Below are 23980 nucleotides of genomic sequence, written 5' to 3'. Positions count from 1 at the left end.
CGGGAGAAATTCAATTTGACAGCTTACCTGTTCTTAGCCTCCCCATAAGCCAAACTTATTTTTGGAGTATTTATTATTGGTTCATTGAACTTTCAAAAGTTTGTAGCAATCACCCAATTTTTTTTTTGTTTCTACCAAAAGTTCCTTCAGATCAACAGTTTACCTCAGACTCATCAGACACCTCATCTGATGAAGGCACTTTGACACAGTCCACGATTCATCGGGTATCAAGCACCCATCACTCTATAAAACGAGTCAAGGAAGAGGAGAGTCCTCAACAGACGGGCCACAGTTACTCATTCTGCAGAGGTGAGACCTATCTTCTCTCCCTGTAATCAGAGAAGCCCAGCGTAGCCCTAACGCACCATAATCATAAGCTCAAAATATGATTTTCATGAATTTGGTTCAGCCCATTTCAGTAATTGAGGAGTGACAACCTAGTTGGAGGAATTCAAACAAAGAATGGGGAATAGATGGCCTCTGATCCGGGAGGTGACAAGGAAAGAAGAGACTGTGGGTTTGAAAGGGAGTGGGAACCATTCACAATTCTAGCTAACTTGCAGATCCAGGAGTTTAATGAGAATGAGGTGAAGAGACCAAATGCCAGTCTTGTGGATGAGATTGGAGAGGAAAAAAATTGGAGTCAAATGGGAAGAGGTTTGGTTTGTGATCAAGAAGATGGAAAGCAGCAGAGGCAACGGAGTGATTTGTCTCTTATCATGTTGACAATGAAATTCATACGGTTTTGGAACTTGTTAGATGTGAGGTCCAGTAGGGGATTGAAGGAGATAGATGGAACCTTGATTATCTTTGCTATATCATAGTGTATGCCTATCTGAGACAATGCCTGGGGTTTAATGCCTCATACAAAAAGGGGCACCTCCAACAATTTAACATTCCATCAATAGTCCATTGAAGTATCAGCTTAGATATTGTGCTCAAGTCTCTGGACTGGAGTTCCACATGCTTTTGACTCAGAAGCAAGACTGCCCTCCCTAAACCAAAGCTTAGATAGCTAAATAGAGGGATTGATAAATATATAGTAGGGATTGCAACACACAAAGTTTCACAATGTTAAGTTTATGGAAAGCAAAACTGAGCCCAGATCCCTACTCATGCTTTCCAATGACCTCTAGCAAAACCTGTGGGTTTCCGGATGTCTTGGGATTTGGCTGAAATTGACAACACTCATTGTCCAAAATGAAGAGTTGGTAATTTGGACAGGGTAGCAAAGGGCTGCTGATGCCTGTGAAACTGGGCCTCAGAAAGAGTTTGGAGAGGAGACGCAAAGAGAAGAAACAAGGAAAGGTAAATTTTCAGTTAATATTTACTGTTAGTCACCGCTGTTGAAGGAAAAATATTGGTAAGAAGGGCAGCATTTCATTTGTCTGTAGACAATTACAATTCAAAAGCAATTGTGTTCCATCTGACAGGGCCGGGAGAGTTGCCAGATCACAGGCACAAACCATGCCCCTCAGACAATCCCTCGGATGAGATCATGAGGATCAAGACCCCAATTTATCGCACAATTGCTGGGCGCAACAGGCATGAGTGGATGTTGCAAGAGGAAAGGTCCCTGCCCAAAGCGTATCAGAGCAAAAGCATTCCTTCTTACAAAGGTACAGTCACTGTACAGATCCACTTATTGTCAACCGGAATCGTTCTCTGGGGCTCAGTTGTAGCATTCTTGCTTCTGAATCAACTTTGTGGGTTCAAGTTCGCCCTGGATACCTAGGCAGCCTGCAGGGTAGGTTGCGAAAGACGCATGATAAATCCGAATCTTTCTTTTCTTTCTAAAGCCATACCCAAGTGACCAGTATCCTGGAGCCTAATATTTTCCTTTCTGTGGTTTACAAAATACAACAAACTGAATGATATTTAAGCATTAGCTTGACTCAGTTGGTAGCACTGCCTGTGTGTCAGTAGCCTTCCTCCAAGCAAATAATCAAAAATGGAGCAAGTATTCTGGATTGATGTTCCAATGTGGTATATTGGGGCAGTACCACAGTTCGGTGTGAGGGGGTGGGGGCTGTAGCTAATAATAGGGAAGAAGAGGCTCAAATTATCTTTGCTTTTTAGGATGGTCCTGTAGTAGACATTCGTTATAAAGGATTTATGGGATGAATTGCCACCCGTGCTGAAAGATATATTTTATTATTGTTGATATCCAAAGGAAAGAAAGAAAACTTGCATGTTTCACAGGTTGGAGATGTGCCACAAGGCTTTACAGCCAGTGAAGTACTTTTAAAGTGTTGTAATACAGGAAATGAGGCAGTCAATTTGTGCACAGTAAGCTCAAACAGGAAGTTGACAATGATTGGAAAACATTTAATGTTGATTGGATAAATATTGGCCAGAGAAACTCCTTTGCACTTCTTCAAAATAGTGGAATCTTTTGCAACCACCTTAGAGAGAAATTGGGGCTTTAGGTTAACATCGAGTCTTTAGAGTGGGTCTTGAGCCTACAACCTTCCGACTGAGACACAAAGGTGCTACTCATTTAGCCATGGGTAACACAGGTTCACTGGCAAAGACTGGCCTCATTGATCAGATTGTAGCCACAGCCTACATCCAAGGAACTGTGCCTAGGCATTAATCGGCAGCACTGAGTCAGGAGTGGAGAAGAGAAAAATAAAACCTGTTTCTTGCATTATTCTTTCTCTCAGGAAAGCAGACTCTGGCACAAGTGCTTCAGCAGTTGGGAGCTCAGCTTCCCTCACGAGGTTCATACAGTGAGTTCCCAGGGTCACACTCTTTCGATCCAGGGGCAGACCTTTCTCACAACCAATATGGAGGGCAAGCGAGGGATGACTCCATGTCCAAGAAGAGAAGTCAGTTTCACAAAGGTACATTCATGTGGCAAGAGTTTCAATGAACCACAAAGTTCTCACTCCCTCAATGAGTGACAGAATTTCCAGCCAGCATCAGTCACATATACACCCATAACAAATCCACCCCGTTCACCCATCACCCACTGTGCTCTCTGATCTGGCAAAGCCTCAACTTGAACATTTTCATCCTTATATCAACATTTCTACCCTCCTATTTCTGTAACTTTCTCAACCCTCTGTGCTCCTCCAATTTTGGACCCTTGCACCATATAAATACTGTGCCTGGAAGAGCAGGTCAGAGGCTGAGAGGCTTGCGGCATCTAATTCGCTCCCTGGCTCTGCAAAGCCTGTCCACCATCTACAAGGCACAAGTCAGGAATGGGATGGAAACTCTCCACTTGTCTGGATGAGTGGAGCTCCAACAACACTCAAAGACGTTCGAGACCATACAGGTCAAAGCAGCCCCACTTAATTCGCACCCCATCCACAAGCATTCATTCCCTCCACCACCAAGGAACAGTGGCAGCCGTGTGTACCATCTACAAAATGCACTTCAGGAATTCACCAAGGTTCCTTAGGCAGCACCTTCCAAACCCAGGACCACTACCATCTAGAAGGACAAGGGCAGCAGACACATGGGAAGACCATAACCTGGAAGTTCCCCTCCAAGTCACTCCCCACTCTGACTTGGAAATATATTGCCGTTCCTTCACTGTCACTGGGTATCTCGAAACACCCTCCCTAACAGCACTGTGGGTACACCTACAGCACATGGACTGTGGCGGTTTAAGAAGACGTCTCACCACCACCTTCTCAAGGGCAATAAATGCTAATCTAGCCAACAATCCTCCACCTCCCATGAATGAATAAAAAAAAAGTTCCAATTCACAATACTCTATGAATGGTGGCCATGCCCTAAGCTCTGGATATTCCTGCCGAACCCCTTCACTTCTTTACCTTGCTGTTCAAAACCTCACGCTTTGTTCAAGCTTTGGTTACCTTTCCAAATATTTCTTTATGTAGTTCAGTGTCAGATTTTGTTTGCTAACGGCCCTGTGAAGCACCTTATGATGTTTTACTTTGTTAAACGTGCTATATAAATGCAAGTTGTTGTTGTGTCATTTTAACTCAGGCATCAAATGTATTATTCGTGCGCATGAAGCATCGTACAAGCACAGTGCTGACTGGACACAGTGGTACAGACCCAAATGGCCCAATCTGGATCACCAGTGGGCAAGAACCAGAAAAACTGCTGGGCCGTCATAAAAGCCCAACAGATTCATTAATGTCCTTCAGGGAAGTAACCTGCCACCCCTACCTAGTCTTGCTTGGACACGACTCCACTCCATGTTGCATGGCTGATTTTCTCTGCCTGGAGTGGGTAGGAAATGTGGCTTTGTCAGAATCACCCAAATTCTGAAAACAAATAATCCATGTTCAATTTGTAGTCAGTGCTGAGTTAGCTTATGACATAATCAAAAAGGCTAATAGCCTTTATGTCGAGGGTGCTGGAATAACAAGTGGAGAAGCTGTGCTAAAGTTGTAGAAACCTTGGTCAGACCCTATCTGGAGATCTGAATTCAGTTTTGAGCACTGCCTCTCAGGACAGATACAGGGGCTGGTTTAGCACACTGGGCTAAATAGCTGGCTTTGAAAGCAGGCCAGCAGCACGGTTCAATTCCCGTACCAGCCTCCCTGAACAGGCGCCGGAATGTGGCGACTAGGGGCTTTTCACAGTAACTTCATTTGAAGCCTACTTGTGACAATAAGCGATTTTCATTTCATTTTCATTTCATGCCTTCATTGGTGGGATATAGGGCAGATTCAACAGAATTATATTGGGATTTAAAGAGTTATGAGGATGGTTACATAAACTTGGATTGTATTCACTTGAATTTGAAACGTTGACGAGTGATCTAATTGAACTTTTTAAATTAAGAAAAGGATATGATAGGATGGATACAGATAAACTATTTCCTCTGGTGTGGAAATCCAGAACAAGGGCACATAACCTTAAAGTTAGAACCAAACCATTGAGGAGTGATGTCAGGAAGCATTTCTTCACACAAAGGGTCGGGAATTCGGGAATTCTATCCCCCAAAAGACTGTGGATGTTGACGGTCAACACTGAGAGCAACAGATTTTTGCTAGGTAAGAGTATTAAGGGTATTAACTCCTTTGAGCCAGAGTTGAACCTAGAATCATAGAAATTACAGTGCAGAAGCAGGCTACTTGGCCCATCGAGTCGCCACTGGCCCTTGGAAAGAGCACCCTACCTATCCCCACACCTCCACCCTATCCCCATAACCCCACCTAAACTTTTTTGGACACTAAGGGGCAATTTAGCATAGTCAATCCACCTAACCTGCACATCTTTGGACTGTGGGAGGAAACCAGAGCACCCGGAGGAAACCCACGCACACACGGGGAGAACATGCAGACTCCGCACAGACAGTGACTGAAGCCAGGAATCAAACCTGGGACCCTGGAGCTGTGAAGCAACTCTTTCCGGTTTGCACAGAGGTCACCCAGTTTAAGAATAGGTAGTCCAGTGTAGTCTCCTGAATCAAATTTGATCACATGGGCAGTGGCAGGAGATGGGTGGGGGAAGCTGGAGAGACATTTTCCAGATTATTTTTTTTCCTTTTAATGGTTTTGAGTTTTTCATCTTTGGAGGATTATACAGTGGCTGGGGAGTGTCTACATGGGGCATCACACCTGTATGGAACAGGCTTGATGGATCAATAGGTTTTTTCATATGCATGTTCCTATCTTAACCTATTTAAAATAAATGGGTTACCATCAGTGTTAATAAAGCTACAATCACAGAAAACTAAGCTTAATGGTCCAGGCTCAAAGATAAAGAATGGTATAAGCACAGTGACACAGTGGTTAGCACTGCTGCCTCACAGTGCCAGGGACCCGGGTTCGATTCTGGCTTTGGGTGACTGTTCATGCGGTGTTTGTACATTCTCCCCGTGCTTGTGTGGGTTTCCTTCGGGTGCTCCGTTTCCTCCCATAGGTCAAAGATGTGCAGATTAGGTGGATTGGCCATGATCAATGTATGAGGATAGGGTGGGGTAGAGGGCCTAGATAAAGTGCCTTTCAGAGGGTCAGTGCAGACTCGATGGGCCAGATGGCCCATGTCCTTCTGCATTGCCCAAAAAAATGGAGACAAGGCACACTGTATGTTTAACTGTATGTATGTTTCATTCTGTTTCAACACTTCAGGTGAGAATAGCAACACTGGAGGCCTGCACGCTGCCAAAAAAGGTACAGCTGAAACTGAGGTGCAACAGGAATGCTATAAAAAAGCTGAGCTAGCTGCAACGTGTGCTCTTCGCAATGTGTATTTTGCAGCCAAAGAGATGATCCCCAATTCCTCAACAGAAGCTCTGAATGAGTTGTGCATGATTCAAGGTCTCACTGACCTCTCTGGACTTCACTCAGACAAGCTCATCTCCTGCAATGAGTCAGCTGAGGAATTTCAGCAGGCCATTGCTGAAGTGACAGATGAAGGAATCCTGAAGAGGGCACAGTCCAGTAACTGTTTCAGCATCTTGATCGATGAGTCCGAAGACTGTTTCACAGAGCCATGTTTGTTCCTGTACCTTCGAATCATTGAGCACGTTTCAGGAGGGTATGAACCCAAAACATACTTCTTGGCAATCAAAAAACTACGGGAGGAGGTCACGGCAGATAAGATCACAGCAGAGTTGGTCAACGTGCTCAAAGAGAAAGATCTAGACATGAAACAGATGTGTGGATTTGCAATTGATGGCTCTGCTGTCACAGCTGAATGCAAGAACAGTGTAGTCACACTGTTAAAGACACAGGCACCTGGGCTCCTATCCATTCATTGTATTTCTCATCGATTAGCGCTCAGCAGTGTGTCTGCTGCAGATACTGTCCCTTACCTGGTGAAGTACCAACAAACTCTCGACTCTGTTTATAAACACTTTGTCAAATTGTCCAACAACAGGGATGGTCTTGAGGCGATGCAGAAAATTCTGAGAGACACGCACAAACAGAGCAGCCCTTTCAAGGATATCTTTCCATCCAGGTGGCTTACAGTAAGAGCATCGGTTGAAGCTGTAATCCGCAACTTTGGCAACCTGGTTTCGGCACTCCAGAACAGTCAGTCGGCCAGAGGTGTTGGCCTGGCAAAGACCATGTGCACCTACAAATTTTTGCACTGTAGTCACTTTTTGGCTGACATTCTCCATCAACTGTTCATTCTGTGTAAAAGTTACCAGACCTCCAACATTGACTTCTCAATTGTACACCCGCTGCTGAAATCGACAGTCACCACGATTAATAAGTTGAGTGCCGAAAGAACCGGCGAGATGCTCAAGAACCTCCTCGCTGCACTGCCACCCAACATATGGGACGACAGCCTCTCTGACTGTTCCTTTATGTTTCAGAATCACCGGATAAAAGGAGGCGAGCATCAGAGGACAGAAGCAGAAAGCACCTGTCATACTTTCCTCGCAAATCTCACACGAGACCTTCAGGCCAGATTTTCGGAATCCAAAGATGCAATCACCATGACAGCGATGACTGCCATATTCGACCCTGCACATGCCTCTGACTCCAAGAATAGGCACATTCAAACCGTGACTGATTATCTCTCCTCACTGTCTGATGAGAGCGATAAAGACGATTTTGAGATGAGCTGCAAACAGGAGCTGGTCAGCTTCATGAACTTTGTAGAGTCACAGCCTGGTGTTCAGGCGCTCACCAGCACCATGGACGTGTGCAAGCTTGCACTCAAGCAGAAACTGATGTTTCCCATGGTCAGTTCACTGGCGGAACGGTACCTGGCTTTGCCAATTCCCACTGCAGATCTGCTGGGCGCGTTCAGCAGACAACACATGTTGAGGACCAAACTTGGAAACTCACTGACCAGCAAGTCGCTGGAGAACCTGATCAAAATCTCAATCCAAGGTCCTCCAATCAAGGAGTTCAACTTTACGGCTGCCTATTCCAAGTGGGCATCTAGCAGGGTCAACAGGTCACAGCAGCAAAAGAGTTAAAGATTTGCAGAGACTGTAATTGCGCTGGTTCTTGTTTTTTTAACTGTTTGTTATCAGCAAGAAAGAAAAGATGGTTAGCCTATCTGCAGGCAAAACCTTAGAATAAAACAAATACAACTTTTCACTGAAATGAGAACTTCCTCAGAGTCAGAATGTATAGAAAATGCTGGATAAACCCAACAGATCAGGCAGCATCTGTGGAGAGAGAAACTGAGCTAACGCTTTGAGTCCAGACTCGAAACGTTAACTCTGTCCCTCCCTCCAGACGCTGCCAGACCTGCCGAGTTTATCCAGCATTTTCTGTATTTCTTTCAGATTTCCACCATCTGCAGTATTTTGTTTTTAAATTTAGAGTACCCAATGTTTTTTTCAATTAAGGGGCAATTTAGCGTGGCCAATCCACCTACCCTGCCCATCTTTGGGTTGTGGGGGTGAAACCCACGCGGACACGGGGAGAATGTGCAAACTCGACACGGACAGTGACCCAGAGTCGGGATTCAAACCCGGGTCCTCAGCGCCGCAGTCCCAGTGCTAACCATTGCGTTGCATGCCGACACCCATCTGCGGTATTTTGCTTTTCTTTATAGAAACTCTGGATTCGGATTCTCCGGTCCCCCGTGTGTCTTGGCGGTGCGCCATTCGCTGGTGGTGGAATTCTATACTCCCGCTGCTTGTCAATGGGATTTCCCATTGTAGCCACCATTCGTCGCTGTGAAACCCATGGGTGGGGGTGAACTGCAGGAGGGAAAAGTGAATTGCTGCAGCTGGGGAATTCTGGCTTCCAGCCCTGTAGTCTGACCAAAAACATTTCCTCTCCTTTTCTTTTTGTTTCTGAAAGTCGATACTATTGACAATGAACTGTATAGATTTCCCATTTCTGACAATATTGTTCCCTCTCAGCCCCCATGCCCATTCCTGGAGCAGCAACAGAGTGACACCTACAACAAGTTCTCTTTAAAGAAAGAAAATGAGGTGCAGTGGTTAGCACTGCTGCCTCACGGCGCCAAGGTCCCAGGTTCGAACCCGGCTCTGGGTCACTGTCCGTGTGGAGTTTGCACATTCTCCCCGTGTTTGCGTGGGTGTGGAAGTGAATTTCATTTATTTGTTTTAAACCTTGCTGTCTGTATGTAATATTAAGGGTCTGAAATATATCTGTGATCCTCAAGTTAAAAAATGTTAAAGCGTTGAGGGAGTGAGATGAGAGTAGAATTCTGTATCTGATAATGCAGGGACAGCAAAGATGAGTATGTGAAACCTTGTCGACTGAGACAAGGGATATTGGAATGCGAAAGAGCTGACTCGAGCTGACTCAGGAGCATGAGAGGGAAGGAGATAAGGAAGTTGGGACGTTGGAATGTGAAAGAGCTGACTCAGGAGCACGAGAGAGAAGGAGATAAGGAAGTTGAACCTGAGGGACAGATCGGATAAGAAAAACCGTTAGCAGCAGCAAGTTGCATCATAGTCACCAGCCTTTCTTAGGATAATAATTTCATATAAGCACATGTTCTGGATCCTTGCCAAATCATTGGTGTATCTAGAAATTTAAGGGGGGCACCTCTAAGCTGTGTTTGTATAAAGAGACAGTCCAGATTTTGGACTTTGGCACTTCTCGAAGGTGGTTCCCCGACTACTTAGAGATTTGTCCCGGCCGTGAATAAACGAATATTCGTTACTGACGTGTTCGAGTGTTTTACTTCTGGACTGACGGACGGCTATGTGAAAGCGCAATTCACATGGGTTTCATCCCCACAACCCAAAGATGTGCAGGCTAGGTGGACTGGCCACGCTAAAATTGCCCCTTAATTAAAAAAATAAATTGGGTACTCTAAATTTATATTTTAAAAATAAAATAAAAGAAAGAAAATGCTTGCTGTTATAAGCCGGCCGTTACAAATTTCTCAGAAACACCACACTTTGTCTCATAAACAACAAACTGCTCTGTAGTGCAATGCCTGCTCTTATGGTGTGTGTAACTATTTTGCAGACAGAGAGATCACCCAAACAGGAATGAATCTTTATTGTTCGTCAAGTTAGAAAAGCTCCCCAGGAAAATAGATTTGAGTAATTTAATGGCAATATTTATTTTTGCAAAAAGTTCCTGGTTTCTAATTTTATTAGCCCTTTTCTTTGTTAGGCCTCCTTGCATTACACACGTGACTCCTCCCTCAGATGCGATAAGGAAGAAGACAGAGAGACAGCTAACATACAGATGAAAAAGGCCTGGATCAGCAGGGTTGCCGCCTCTGGGTCGTGTACTCCTGGAGATGTCAATGCATGGCCTCCTGGCCCCATCCCGGAATTCCCCCATTGGTCATCCAACATGCCCAACAGCAAGTTGAAAAACAAACTCTTCATTACCCATTTTGAAGCTGCCTGCCAATCAAACAAGCCTCTCTTCCCCCATCAATAATACTTTTCTAATTCTTAACATGCAATAAGAGATTGCAGAAGAGATTTACCAGGATGTTCCCTGGTATGGAGGGCATTAGCTATGAGGAGATGTTGAATAAACTTGGTTTGTTCTCACTGGAACGAAGGAGGTTGAGGGGCGACCTGATAGAGGTCTACATAATTATGAGGGGCATAGACAGAGTGGATAGAGACTTTTTCCCAGGGTAGAGGGGTCAATTACTAGGGGGCATAGGTTTAAGGTGCGAGGGGCAAGATTTAGAGGAGATGTACGATGCAAGTTTTTTTATACAGAGGGTAGTGGGTGCCTGGAATTCGCTCACCAGAGGAGGTGGTGGAAGCAGGGACGATAGTGACATTTAAGGGGCATCTTGACAAATACATGAATAGGATGAGAATAGAGGGATACGGACCCTGGAAATGTAGAAGATTTTAGTTTTGACGGGCAGCATGGTCGGCGGAGGCTTGGAGGGCTGAAGGACCTGTTCCTGTGCTATACTTTTCTTTGTTCTTTGTTAAATAAATCATTTTTAAAGGAAATTACTATTTTAAAATCCCCTTTGATTTTTGTCCTTGGATCATGCTCAGCAAAGTTGATTAGTATTCAAAGTTCCTGGAAAGTGGGCTACCCTAGTCAACACTCACAGACTGCAGTTGGCAGAATTTCCTATATTCCACGGTTACCTGTCACATCTTCCAGTTGTGACACGGAGGGGCGGGGCTGTGCTAAGAGAGACAACAGTGTCCCTCAAAGTGCTGTGGCAATGCACAGTTGACTGGTCACTGTGCAGGTTGAAGGACGAATGGTAAGGAGCTGTTTATTCAGGTCGAGGGAGACAACATTTCCTGACATACGCTTCTAGCAGGGGTCACTGCACAGCGATTCTGATAAGGGAGCCCTGGCTAATACTTCCCCTTTCCACCTTAGCCCAAGGTGGCAGAGGCCAAGTGTAACTATCTAGCTGCTGCCACAACCAAGAAATGTTAAACTACAACAACACCCTTGTTCACCTTTAAATATTAATGTTCAACAGCATCTTTCATGACCTCAGGATATTCCAAAGTGCTTTACAGCCAATAAAGTCACTGCTGTAATGTAGGAATGCAACAGACAATTTGTGCACAGCAAGCTCTCACAAACATTAATGTTATCCTTAATCTTCAAATAAAAGAAGATAATCTGTTTTCGTGAAGTTAGTTGAGGATAAGTATTGGCCAAGATAATTGAATCATAGAATTTACAGTGAAGGAGGCCATTCGGCCCATCGAGTCTGCACCGGCCCCTGGAAAGAGCATCCTACCCAAGCTCACATCTCCACCCTATCCACCTAACCCAGTAACCCCACCCAACCATTTTACACACTAAGGGGCAATTTAGCATGGCCACCCACCCTAACCTGCACATCTTTTCACTGTGGGAGGAAACCGGAGCACCCGGAGGAAACCCACGCAGACACGGGGAGAACGTTCAGACCAAGCTGGGAATCGAACCAGGGACCCTGGAGCTGCGAAGCAACTGTGCTAACCACTGTACAGTGGAAGAATTCCCCTGCTCTTGTTCAAAACAGTGCTGTGAGTTCCTTTATGTTCACCGAAGAGAGCAGAGGCGGCCTTGGCTTATCTCATCCACTGTACCTCCACCAGTGTAGCGTTCCCTCAGTCTTACACGTGAGGATCAGTCTAAATTATCGATTCAAGTCTCTGGAATCTTTCGCACTCTTTTCTGTATGATTAATTTGAACAAATCAAATGTTCTGCTGAGTCTGAAGTATTTATTCAAATTGCGAATTCTAATCAAATACACCTCATTATTGCTAGTGTTTTAAATAATCCAGGAAAAATATCTTTAATCTGTTACCTAATTTATATACTAGTATTTCACAAGTTACAAGTTCACAGGTGGGCAGCACGGTAGCACAAGTGGAAAGCACAGTGGCTTCACAGCTCCAGGGTCCCAGGTTCGATTCCCCGCTGGGTCACTGTCGGTGCGGGGTCTGCACGTTCTCCCTGTGTCTGCATGGGTTTCCTCCGGATGCTCTGGTTTCCTCCCACAGTCCAAAGACGTGCAGGTTAGGTGGATTGGCCATGCTAAATTGCCCTTAGTGTCAAAAAAGGTTAGGAGGGGTTATTGGGTTACGGGGATAGGGTGGAAATGAGGGCGTAAGTGGACCGGTGCAGACTCGATAGGCTGAATGGCCTCCTTCTGCACTGTATGTTCTATGTCTATGTTGTACAAGTATACTAAAGGGTTTTGAGGGAAATAGAATGCTGTATTAAGTTGGACAACTACCGTTTTATAGTCTGGACTGTATCAAACTCACAGGGCGCATCCTGACGGAAAAGTTTCAAGTGTCATTTGTAGCAGGTTTTGTTGGGAGTTTCACCCTGGTTCTGCCAGCGGTTCCCAGGCCATGACTTAATGGCCGCGTTGCACTTAAGCAAGAGCGCGACAAGGCCGTTAGATTAGGCCAGTCTTAGTCAAGATGGGCCACCATTGGTTTGGGGGGCCGGGGGTTTGCGGAGCAGAGGGGTGGCTGCCCTTGGCCTCGGCTGGGGGGGGGGGGGGGGGGGGGGGGGTGATGGGTGTCTCAGGTCTCCGCGGGGCCACCATGCCACCCTCTAGATCATGTGTTCCAGTTCCTGGGGCAATCCTAGCCCGCTAGCCCCACCGACCACGCATAACTCAAACTGACCACGCAGGCCTCTGGGCACGTGGCTGAAGGCTATTGCTGATTCGGAATTGGCAACCATAGTTAAGTGAGCACTTCACACCTCCCAGGGCAGCACGGTAGCATGGTGGTTAGCATAAATGCTTCACAGCTCCAGGGTCCCAGGTTCGATTCCCGGCTGGGTCACTGTCTGTGCGGAGTCTGCACGTCCTCCCCGTGTGTGCGTGGGTTTCCTCCGGGTGCTCCGGTTTCCTCCCACAGTCCAAAGATGTGCGGGTTAGGTGGATTGGCCATGCTAAATTGCCCGTAGTGTCCTAAAATGTAAAGTTAAGGGGGGGTTGTTGGGTTACGGGTATAGGGTGGATACGTGGGTTTGAGTAGGGTGATCATTGCTCGGCACAACATCGAGGGCCGAAGGGCCTGTTCTGTGCTGTACTGTTTTATGTTCTATGTCTATGTCCCAAGTGGACTCCTGTGGGTGGTCGCAGCATGCAGCATGTGGGAGTTGTTGCCTCGCATCCCAATCAGACTGTGATTCCTGGACACTGCGGGAGGCAACACGACGGACGCAGCAGCCAACATCCAGGGGCTGGGCCCCAGCACCGGGGACATTTCGGCGACCAGAGGCATGTGCAGGTTTGGGTAATGTTACATGCAGCTGCCTGGGCTACAGGGTGTGGGGTCTGGTATGCAAGGCCCCCTGCTGGGGCGGAGGGAGTGTGCGCCACGATTGTCGGATGACAGAGTATGTGGGAGGGGGAGGGAGCAATGGGGAAATGGGAGGGGAGCAATGGCAGAATGGGGGGAAAAGGCTGGGGGTGCAGGGGAGGTGGGGGAGTGGAGGCTTTCAGGACCTCCATGTCAGGCGTGATGGGGCATGGAAATGGTGCTCGGTCCCAATTCATTGAATCCCTATAGTACAGAAGGCCATTTGGCCCACCAAGTCTCCACTGACCCATCGAAAGACCACCCCACCACGGCCCAATCCCCTGCCATATTCCATTGTGAAAGAAAATGCCAGACGCGTCATATTGGTCGAGGTCAACGATTTTTTATAATTTACACGCGTCCCCAACTGCCCCAATCCCCTGATGGTGCCGGCCCACTCTCCTCACCCCTCCAAGATCCTCCCCACACCCTCGCAACACATCCACTCAGCGATGCCCACAGGGGACTGGGAGACCTTCCCTAGTGACCGCGACGAGCTCTGGAGGGCCTCCTGAGACTGGGACATTCTGCTCAGCACCTCATCAAGGTACACCTGGTACTGGACATGCTGTTGAGGTACTCAGCCATGGCCGTCACCCACTGAGCCATGCTTTGGTCACTTTCACTCATGCTGCCGATGTCCTTCACCAGGTTCTACACTGCGGTCGCCACCCTATCAGTGTTGGCGTCAGTGTCACGCATTGCCGGGGCCATCTCCTGCACCCGTAGCCTCTGGGGCTCCTCCAATCGGCTCCGGGCCTGCTGGGGGGTGGCTGACATCCCCCTCTGAATCTCACGGCCTCACCCTCGCATCTGCATCAGCTCCGGGTAAAGCTGGTCCAGAGGCTCAGCATCTGACTGGGACCCATCTGGGATCCAGCAGACCTCTGACTGCTGTCGTGTGGGTGTTCCTGCCTCCACCTAATGTGCACCAGTAACTGTGTGGTGCTCACCAGAATGTGCCCCAGAAGCATATCCAGTACCGTTGCTCTCCGAGGTGTTTGTCTCTGCGCTGGTGTGGGGTGGAGATAAAAGCTGTGACACATTGATGGTGGGCATCCTCGGAGCTCGCCTCCAAGGTATTCTCATTGGGGGGGGGGAGAGAGAGAGAGAGAGAGAACCACCACCCCGGATGTGCCGGCACCGTCGCTGCGATTCCTGCGACGGAATGAACCTGTGGTCAATGGGAGGGATGGATCAGTCTGTATGGCCATTAACAACTCACATGTGACAGTTCATCTGGGTGGGGCCCTGTGCATGCTCACCTCTGCTTCCGATTTTCATTTTCCCTGATGCAGTCCACTCCACAGAGTTAATGGCCGGGGTATGATCCAACGCCAGGTCTCTCCCACTGCCTGGCAAATGGGTTGTAGTGGATCTGACTGACTTTCTACAGAAGACACTGCAATAATTTTGATTAGCAGCATTGCAGAGTGAAATTGAGAACTCGCGACTCAGTATTAATGTTACTGGGAGAGTTCCAGAAATCTATCAGTCTGAAGACCAGGTGCATGAGGTGTAGATAGGCCCTGCCAACAACCTGATTTTTTTGTGAAATTATTATTTATCTTTGATTTTGCCTTGTGCTGAAGATTGACATAAACAGCAAACTGCAGTCAGCTCCCCCTGATGGCTCAATAGGGAAATGCCTCAACATGACATGGGACTGAGTCAGCCCTAATCAAAAGCCCAAGATTGTAACCCTGCTAAAGAAAGGATTTGCCCCAAAAGATTGAGAATTCCACTAAGAGGAAAATATAAAAACCACATCAAAAGGCATCATTACTCCCGGTGCTCTCCATGTTATCAGAAGCTAGGAATAGGCAAAGGATGGGGTAACCACAGTCATTCCTATATAACCAGACTGGAAGACTACAAAGTAATGCTGTGAGAGATCTATCCAGGATTGGCTTGTGAGGACAACTTTATATTTAAATGTAGCACATATCTCTAATCACTGTGTTTCAGAACCTCCAAAGAAGGCGACACAGGTAAGGGTTCCGATTTCTTGATTTGGAGAGGCCTCTCTCACATAGAGATACATTCCCCCTACTGCTAAACTACAGACAGAAGTTACCATTGGGTCCAGTTTAGTGACAAGCTGGGGTTCTACTGGAGATCAACCAGCTAAACAAGTGGTGGTCTAACAACATAAAACATAAAATGTTAACATGATGCAGCATAGAAAACTATTCAGCCCTTCATTTTTGTGCTAGCCCTTTGACAGCATAATCCAATTAATCCCACTCCTTGGCTCTTTCCCATAACCCCGTGAGTTTTTCTAAATTCAAGGATTGCTCCAATTCTCTTTTCACAGTAACTCCATTGCAGTTTTAATGTAAGCCTACTTGTGACACTAATAAAGATTATTGTTATGATTATTGACTCTGCTGCCACCACCCTTTCCAGCAACACATTCCAGATCACAACAACTCACTACATTAAAAAAATCCCCCCTCATCATCTGTGATTCTTTTGCCAATCACCTTAAATTGGTGTTCTCTGTTGGGCAGCAAGGTGGTTAGCACCAGTGGGTTAGCACTGCTGCCTCATGGCGCCGAGGTCCCAGGTTCGATCCCAGCTCTGGGTCACTGTCCATGTGGAGTTTGCACATTCTCCCAGTGTTTACATGAGTTTCGCTCCCACAACCCAAACATGTGCAAGATAGGTGGATTGGCCACGCTAAATTGCTCCTTAATTGGAAAAAATGAATTGGATATTCTAAATTTAGAAAAAAAAATTGGAGTTCTCTGTAAGCGACCTTTCTACTCGAGGAAACAGCTACTCCTTATTTACCCTATCAAAATCCTTCATAATCGCTATTAAAAAGAAACGCTTAACCTTCTCTGGTCTAAGCAGAAAACCTCAGGCCATTAGCTTCTACACTTATCTGGAGTCCTGCAACTCCAAAGCATTAATAGATACCCTACAGCTTGACCACCTAGGGACCATCTGATCTGTTATAACATGTCCATCTGGATCTGAGTAAAAAGAATTCCATCCACCAGTGTAGTCCAGGTATCATTAATGACTCAGACAGGTAATCAATTGGAAAACATGCCCTGGAGTACTTTAGTCTGCTTCGAAGATTATTATAGCACAGAAGGAGGCCATTCAGCCCATCGCATCTGTGCCAGCTCTTTGGCAGAATTATCAAATTAGGCCCACCCTTCTGTTATTTCCTGCAACCTTGTAAACTTCTCCAAAATACTTGCTCGGCTCAAAGTACCAAGATTACGGAGTCTACCACTTGCTACCTGCCGGGTCACAGTGCAGCCAACTCACCCCCAAAGCAGTATGTTTACCTTCCCACCCCACCCACTGCAAACTGGGGACAGTCACTAGTTGGTCGTGGTGGAACTCATTTAACAAGCAGTTGAACAAAAATGCTAAAGGATCATCTTTTCAGCGGTATACATTTCCACTCTACCCATTTCCCATATCTAGGGTCAACTGATGGAATAGAATCCACACCATTAGGTTTAATCTGCGCCTTTCATGCCCTTAGGGTGGCTTCACTGCTAATTAAGCACTTTTAAAAAATAAATTTAGAGTACCCAATTCATTTTTCCAATTAAGGGACAATTCAGCGTGGCCAATCCACCTACCCTGCACATCTTTGGGTTGTGGAGATGAAATCCTCGCAAACACGGGGAGAATGTGCAAACTCCACACGGACAGTGACCCGGGGCTGGGATCGAACCTGGGACCTCGACGTAATTAAACACTTTTGAGGGGCGGTCATAATTGTGGTCATTTAGGGGCAGTACGGTGGTGCAGTGGTTAGCACTGCTGCCTCACAACACCGCGGACCCGGGTTCGATCCCGGCCCCGGGTCACTGTCCGTGTGGAGTTTGCACATTCTCCTGATGTCTGGGTGGGTCTCACCCCCACAACCCAAAGATGTGCAGGGTAGGTGGATTGGCCACGCCAAATTGCCCCAAATTGGAAAAAACCCACTGTGGTAATTGAGGAAATGCTGCAGCCAATTTGTGCAGAACAGGACCCCGCAAACAACAATGTGACTATCACCAGATAATTTTTTTTTTGAAGGATAAATAATGGTCTGGTCATGGGAGAGTTCCCCTGCTCTACTCTGAAATAGTGCAAATTGATATTTAACATCCACCGGAGAGGGCAAATGGGGTCTCGGTTTAATGGATCATCCAAAGGCTGGTGCCTTCGATTTGCTCATCATTGCAGTGAAATAACAGCCTCTTGGGTAAAGCAGCGACCATAACTTTGGCATTGTACCTCAGGAAGGATCAGAAGGAAGAGGGATGAAATAAAAAATGAAAAGACAGGTGCTTCAAAGCCATAGACGTGTTAGTTGCAGATCAGCGGTGCAGGTCCTCACAGAGTATCTGCCATCTCGATTAACGTTATTGTGAGCACAGGTCACCCTGCACAGAAGCTGGCATTTTCTCACAGTAATTGGAAAAGTTTCACAGGATCCTTAAAAAATGGAAGATGCTTAAAGTCTTGTTGTTGAGTTGCTGTCTGGAATGGAAAAGCTGTTTTAAAAGAAAGCTGATGGTCTCCGCGAGGCAGGGAAGCTGCAGCTGGGATTCATTTCAGACAGTCTGGCTTTCAAGTGGGTTGTCTGGAAAGTCCAATTGTAAACTGCTCACTGAAGGTTCAGTCCTTAATTAAGAGATTTTTCCTCTTTCTCTACTTACTTCCAGACTGTATTATGTGGAGGGATGAACTATGAGACACTTCAGTTTCATGGAACGACTAGAGAAACTGCGATTGTTCTCCTTAAAGCAACAGAATTTAAAGAAAGATTTAAAAGAGGTGTTCAAAATTATGAGTGGCTTTGACAAGAGTAAATGACAAGAAACTGGTTCTACTGACAGGAGGGGCAGTAACAAGAGAATAAACATTTCATAAATATTGCTGAAAAAACCAGAGGAGAGTTGAGGAAGACGTTTTTAAATGTAGTAAATTATAATGATCTGGAATTCACTGCCTGAAAGGGTGGTGGAATAGCGTCTTTCAAGAAAGGGAACTGGATATAAACTTAACAAGGAAACAAATTGCAGAGCTGTGGTGAAGGAGCAGGGGCTGAGTCGATTTGAATAGCTCTTTAAAACACAACTAAATGGTCTCCTGTGTTGTGCAATTCTGTGATTCAGTTAGGATTAATGAAAACCTGAAGGCCGGGTGACTCACGACACGCCCCCCTGGCACCCCTCGCGATTCTCCCAGCCCCCCGCTCGGAAGAATTGCCGCTCGCAGTTTTTCATGGCGACCGACGATTCTCCGACCCGGATGGGCCGAGCGGCCTGACGTTCCTGACCGGTTCACGACGGCGGCAACCACACCTGGTCGCTGCCGTCGTGAACATGGCGCCAAAAGCTGGTTTGAAGCTTGTGGGGAGCGGAGAGGGGAGTGAGAACCACGGCCGTGCTCGGGAGGGGACTGGCCTGCGATCGGTGCCAACCGATCGTCGGGCCAGCGTCTCAAAGAGACGCACTCTTTTCCATCCGCCGCCCCGCAAGATCAAGCCGCCACATCTTGCGGGGCAGCGGAGCGGAAGACGGCAACCGCGCATGCGCGGGTTGGAGCCGTCAGCCGTCGTGGCAACAGCCGCACATGCGCGGGTTGGAGCCGGCCAACCTGCGCATGCGCGGCTGACGTCACTTAGGCGCGTCGGCCACGTCATTCTCGGCGCGCCGCCTTGACGCAAGCGTCAAGGCCCGGCGGCCGAGAGTTACGGAGGGCCGCTCCTAGCCCCCCGGGTGGGGGTGAATAAGGTGAGAGGAGCGGCCTCCGAGGCCATCGTGAAACTCGGCCGGGTTCACGACGGCCTTCCCAATTTTACGCGGGAGCGGAGAATTCCGCCCATGGTCTCACCAACGTCCTGTACAACTGAAGTATGCCATGGTTAACAAATTTGAGTTCTTTGAAGGAGTAACGAGTACTGTGGATAAAGGGAAACCTGTAGACATGGGCAGGATTCTCTAGTCTCCGACGCAAAAATCGCATTCTGCGATCGGCTGGAGAATTTCCATTTGCGACAAAAGCAGGGGCAGCGCCGCTTTTGCGATGCTCCCCCTTTCAAAGCGGCGTACTCCGCCGTATCGACGGCCTCAGGACGTTACCTGAGGTCTTCCCCCAATGCCCCGCCCCCGACCGACCGAATTCCCGACGGTGTGGGTCTCTCATGCTATTTTTTGTCAGGAACATGGCATGGTGACTGTGGACTCTGTCCAGCACCGCCAGTCGGGTGAGAGCCGATCCGAGGGCACGGGGTGCTTTGGCAGCGGGCACTGTTGAGGGGTGGTCCAGGGGTCATGAGCCTGGCCAAAACGGGGACACTATTTTGCGGGTCAGGTCCGTGCGCGGCCGGGGCCATGTTGCACAGCGCGGCCGCTGCTGGCGGCCGCCGTGCGCATGTGGGCCCATGGACCCGGCAATGCTCCAGGTGTATCGGCAGCTAGAGCCGGGTGCTGTATGCTACGTGCCTGCTGACCCCCCACCGTTCCCAAGCTGGCATCTGGACATAACCTGAATATCAGAGAATCCAGCCAAATGTACTTGTATTTCCGGAAAATAAAAGCTCATGGTACAAAGGATAACATATTAACATGGACGGAAGATTGGCTGGCTGTCAGTAAATGGACAGTATGCATAAATGAGTCACAAAGGGGCAGCACGGTGGCCTCGTGGTTAGCGCAGCTGCCTCACGGCGCCGAGGTCCCAGGTTCGATCCCGGCTCTGGGTCACTGTCCGTGTGGAGTTTGCACATTCTCCCCGTGTCTGTGTGGGTTTCGCCCCCACAACCCAAAAATGTGCAGAGTCGGTGGATTGGCCGCACTAAATTGCCCCTTAATTGGAAAAATAATTGGGTAATCTAAATTTATTTTTTTTAGAAATGAGTCACAAAGGGGCAGCACGGTGGCACAGTGGGTTAGCTCTGCTGCCTCACTGCCCGAGGTCCCAGGTTCGAATCCCGGCCCCGGGTCACTGTCCTTGTGGAGTTTGCACATTCTCCCCGTGTTTGCGTGGGTATCACCCCCACAACCCAAAGATGTGCAGGGTAGGTGGATTGGCCTCGCTAAATTGCCCCTTAATTGGAAAAAATGAATTAGGTACTCTAAATTTGAAAAAAACACAACGCAAATGAGTCACAAAAACAGACTCGAAACGTTAGCTCCCTTTTCTCTCCACAGATGCTGTCAGACCTACTGAGATTGCCCAGTATTTTCTGATGTTGTTTCAGATTCCAGCATCTGCAGTAATTTGCTTTAATCTTACATGCATAAATGGATCCTTGTGATTGACAGGATGTGAGGAGTGTAATCCCCCAAGGGTCTGTGCTGGAGACTCTGCTTTTTACAAATCACATCAATGACTTAGATGAGGGGAGTGAAGGCATGGGAGCTAAATTTGCAGCTGACACAAAGATAGGTAGCAAAGTATGGCGTGAAGACATCAACTTTGCAGGTGAATATGGATAGGTTGAGTGGACAAAATTCCAAATTCCTCCTGTGATGAAGTCTGGCATTTGATTGGCCCTCTTGATTCTGTGCTGTACCTGCATATTAACTTTATGTGACTCATGCATGAGAACACCTCGGAATTCTGCAGTCGTTATCCATTTAAGTAAAGCTTATTCTTCCTGCCAAAATGAACAACTTCACATTTTTCTCACCTTATACTCCCATCTGCCAGAACTTTGCAATACATAAATGCAAATATTTATTTTTCACACCCCTTCTGGTTGCTAGTTACAGATGAGTAATTAGCTGACATTCACCTAGGGAAACTGAACTCTAGGAGAAAAGTGGGAAAATAGTTTATTGCTTTGGATTTAACAACTGAACTCATGGGGCAGGTATTCCAGAGGTCAGGGATAGTATGAAATCATCAAACCCCTACACAAGGTGGCTATTCGGCCCATCGAGTCTGCACTGCATCTCTGAAAGAGCACCCTAACCTAGGCCCAATCGGTCACCCTATCCCCGTAATCCCACCTATCCTTTGGATATGAAGGGGCAATATATCATGGCCAATCCACCTCACCTGCCCATCTTTGGACTGTGAGAGGAAACCGGAGCACCCGGAAGAAACCCACAGGGAGAAAGTGCATAGTCCACACAGACAGTCACCTAAGGTCGGAATTGAACATGGGTCCCTTGCTCTGTGAGGCAGCAGTCCTAACCACTGTGCCACTGTGCAGAGGGTAAAATATCCAGTTGGAAAATGTACAGCTGTGGGATACTAATGCCAAAGTACCTTTATATAGAAAAGATACATTTGGATTCCTTGGTCTGAAAGGCTTTTAATCAGGGTCACTGATTTACAGGAATGGGATAAATTCAAATTTGTACTTCAATTACACAGGATTCTAGGATTTTTAAATTGGTATTCTGGGGCAAGCATTTCATTATTCCATGAACATTTAAAACCAACGATTTTGCTTCTAAAATAGATTCTGATGAAAGGCTTTCACCCAAATCGTTAACCTGTTTTTTGTCTTTCAGATCTGACGTGCATTTCCTGAATTATTTTGTTATTTCTGATTTCTAGCATTTGCAGTTCGGTTACACTTGATTTCCTTGCTCCTAGTTATCGAACCGTAAATCTTTTATTGCAGTTATTTTTGCGCCTGTTACAAATTTCTCTCAAAATGGTAGATGCTCGGGGGTTCTTCTTCCCCCCCCCACCGTGAATTTTAAAATAAATGATTTCAGATTGTGGCTGAACGTTGTAGATTTACGCTGTGTATCCTGTGGTTGCATCTTTACAATTTCCCGCCTGCCCATTCCATTCTAAAAATCGGACTGCTTTGTCTTACCGTTTTATTTTGTATAATCGCACATGAACCGCAGCCCCCACGACCACCACTTGCCCATCCCCCCTCCCAATCCTTGGGCAAAAAGCCAGAAATCCTAATCTCCATGGCAACTGTGTCAAGTACAGAGTACACAGCAAAAGGAATTCACCTACTGTGAAACATCACTGCCAGTTTGACATCTGAAGCCGCTTCCTGTCGACTGTGCGCTGCAGGGAGAAAGTATCGGTGGCACTGCACACATATGTTCTGTAAATGTGAATTAAAATCAGAGGTAAGCCCCAATTCTACCCTCTTAATAGCTTGTATGAGGAAACTGGGCTCCAGGGATGAGAAGACACACGTGTACTATGTTTGTCACCAAGTCATTGCTTGTCGCAGCCATTCTCTTGTTGATAGCAGCCTTCTTCCTGAGTCAGAATATTGTGTGTTCAATCCCCAATCCAAGACTTGAGAGCACAAATCTCAGACAGTTAGTCCAGCGCAGTATTGAGAGAATGCTGCATTGTTAGTGGTAAACCCGAAGCCTGGTCAGGTGGATGTTAAGTGTCCTTCGCACAATTCAAAAAAAGGTACAGACCTCTCCACTGTCCATTCTCACCAAAACACAAAATATATCGCCCTTCACGTAACTGCTGAATGTGAGATCTTGCTGTGCACAAAATGGCTGACGAGTGTCTACATAACAGGTGGTTAGCACTGTTGCTTCACAGTGGCAGGGTCCCAGGTTCGATTCCTGTCTTTGGTCACTGTGTGCGGAGTCTGCACGTTCCCCCCGTGTCCGAGTGGGTTTCCTCCGGGTGCTCCGGTTTCCTCCCACAAGTCCCGAAAGACGTGCTGTTAGGTGAATTGGACATTCTGAATTCTCCCTCTGTGTACCCGAACAGGTGCTGGAATGTGGCGACTAGGGGCTTTTCACAGTAACTTCATTGCAGTGTTAATGTGAGCCTACTTGTGACAATAAAGATTATTATTATATTTAAAATAATTAATTGTACCTGAAGTGCTGACAACATTCCAAAGAGCAGCAGTCACAGGTTTCAGAGGTAGCATGGCTACGAGTTGCCAACTCGCCAGGTTTGCCCTGGAGTCTACAGAAATTAAAAGCTGGACGGTAAGTTAAGTGAACAAGGAGAAAATGTATTTGGATATTAAAATACAAATTATGTTTTTTTTTAACATTTTCTTTGAACATTTTAGTGTTCATTGGTTACAAAATATTGGAAATGGGGCAAAGAAAAAGGCAGTTTTACTGACAAGGGAGCCTAGTTTCAAAAAAATTATTTCACAGAATGTAAAACCCCCCCCCCCCCAACCGCGACGAACAGCTCCTCAAACACGGTCACAAATATCCCCCACCTTTTCTCAAACTCCCCTACTGAGCCCCTTAACTCATACTTTATCTTCTCTAACCGCAGGAAATCGTACAGGTCACCCAGCCAAGCTGCTACCCCCGGTGGCGATGCCGGCCGCCACTCCAGCAAAATTCACCGCCATGCAGTCAGAGAGGCGAAGGCCAAGACA

At 46.9% G+C, this 23980-nt stretch overlaps 2 protein-coding genes across 3 annotated transcripts in view; one reads left to right on the top strand and one right to left on the bottom strand.

Moving 5' to 3' along the window:
* Nucleotides 1–8096, top strand: part of LOC119954332 — a 46421-nt gene extending 38325 nt beyond the window's left edge. The window contains exons 6-9 of the mRNA XM_038779471.1: nucleotides 142–309; nucleotides 1434–1619; nucleotides 2667–2846; nucleotides 6063–8096. Of these exons, the coding sequence (XP_038635399.1) occupies nucleotides 142–309; nucleotides 1434–1619; nucleotides 2667–2846; nucleotides 6063–7867 (2339 nt within the window). The 3' untranslated portion in view covers nucleotides 7868–8096. The remainder of the gene's footprint in view (nucleotides 1–141; nucleotides 310–1433; nucleotides 1620–2666; nucleotides 2847–6062) is intronic.
* LOC119954333 (sorting nexin-11-like) overlaps nucleotides 1–23980 on the bottom strand; it is a 129257-nt gene that overhangs the window by 58185 nt on the left and 47092 nt on the right. Inside the window, exons 8-9 of one of the 2 annotated variants that reach the window (XM_038779474.1) lie at nucleotides 23455–23547; nucleotides 23188–23293 (exon numbers count right to left, since the gene is read on the bottom strand). The exons of the other annotated variant lie outside the window; for it this stretch is intronic. Of the exons in view, the coding sequence (XP_038635402.1) occupies nucleotides 23203–23293; nucleotides 23455–23547 (184 nt within the window). The 3' untranslated portion in view covers nucleotides 23188–23202. Of the gene's footprint in view, nucleotides 1–23187; nucleotides 23294–23454; nucleotides 23548–23980 lie in introns of those variants that run through there. 2 annotated transcript variants of the gene reach the window in all.

Source organism: Scyliorhinus canicula, chromosome 19 (assembly GCF_902713615.1).
Source record: "Scyliorhinus canicula chromosome 19, sScyCan1.1, whole genome shotgun sequence".
In the NCBI taxonomy this organism is placed as follows: Eukaryota; Metazoa; Chordata; class Chondrichthyes; order Carcharhiniformes; family Scyliorhinidae; genus Scyliorhinus; species Scyliorhinus canicula.
This window is presented reverse-complemented; position numbering and strand designations above follow the sequence as displayed.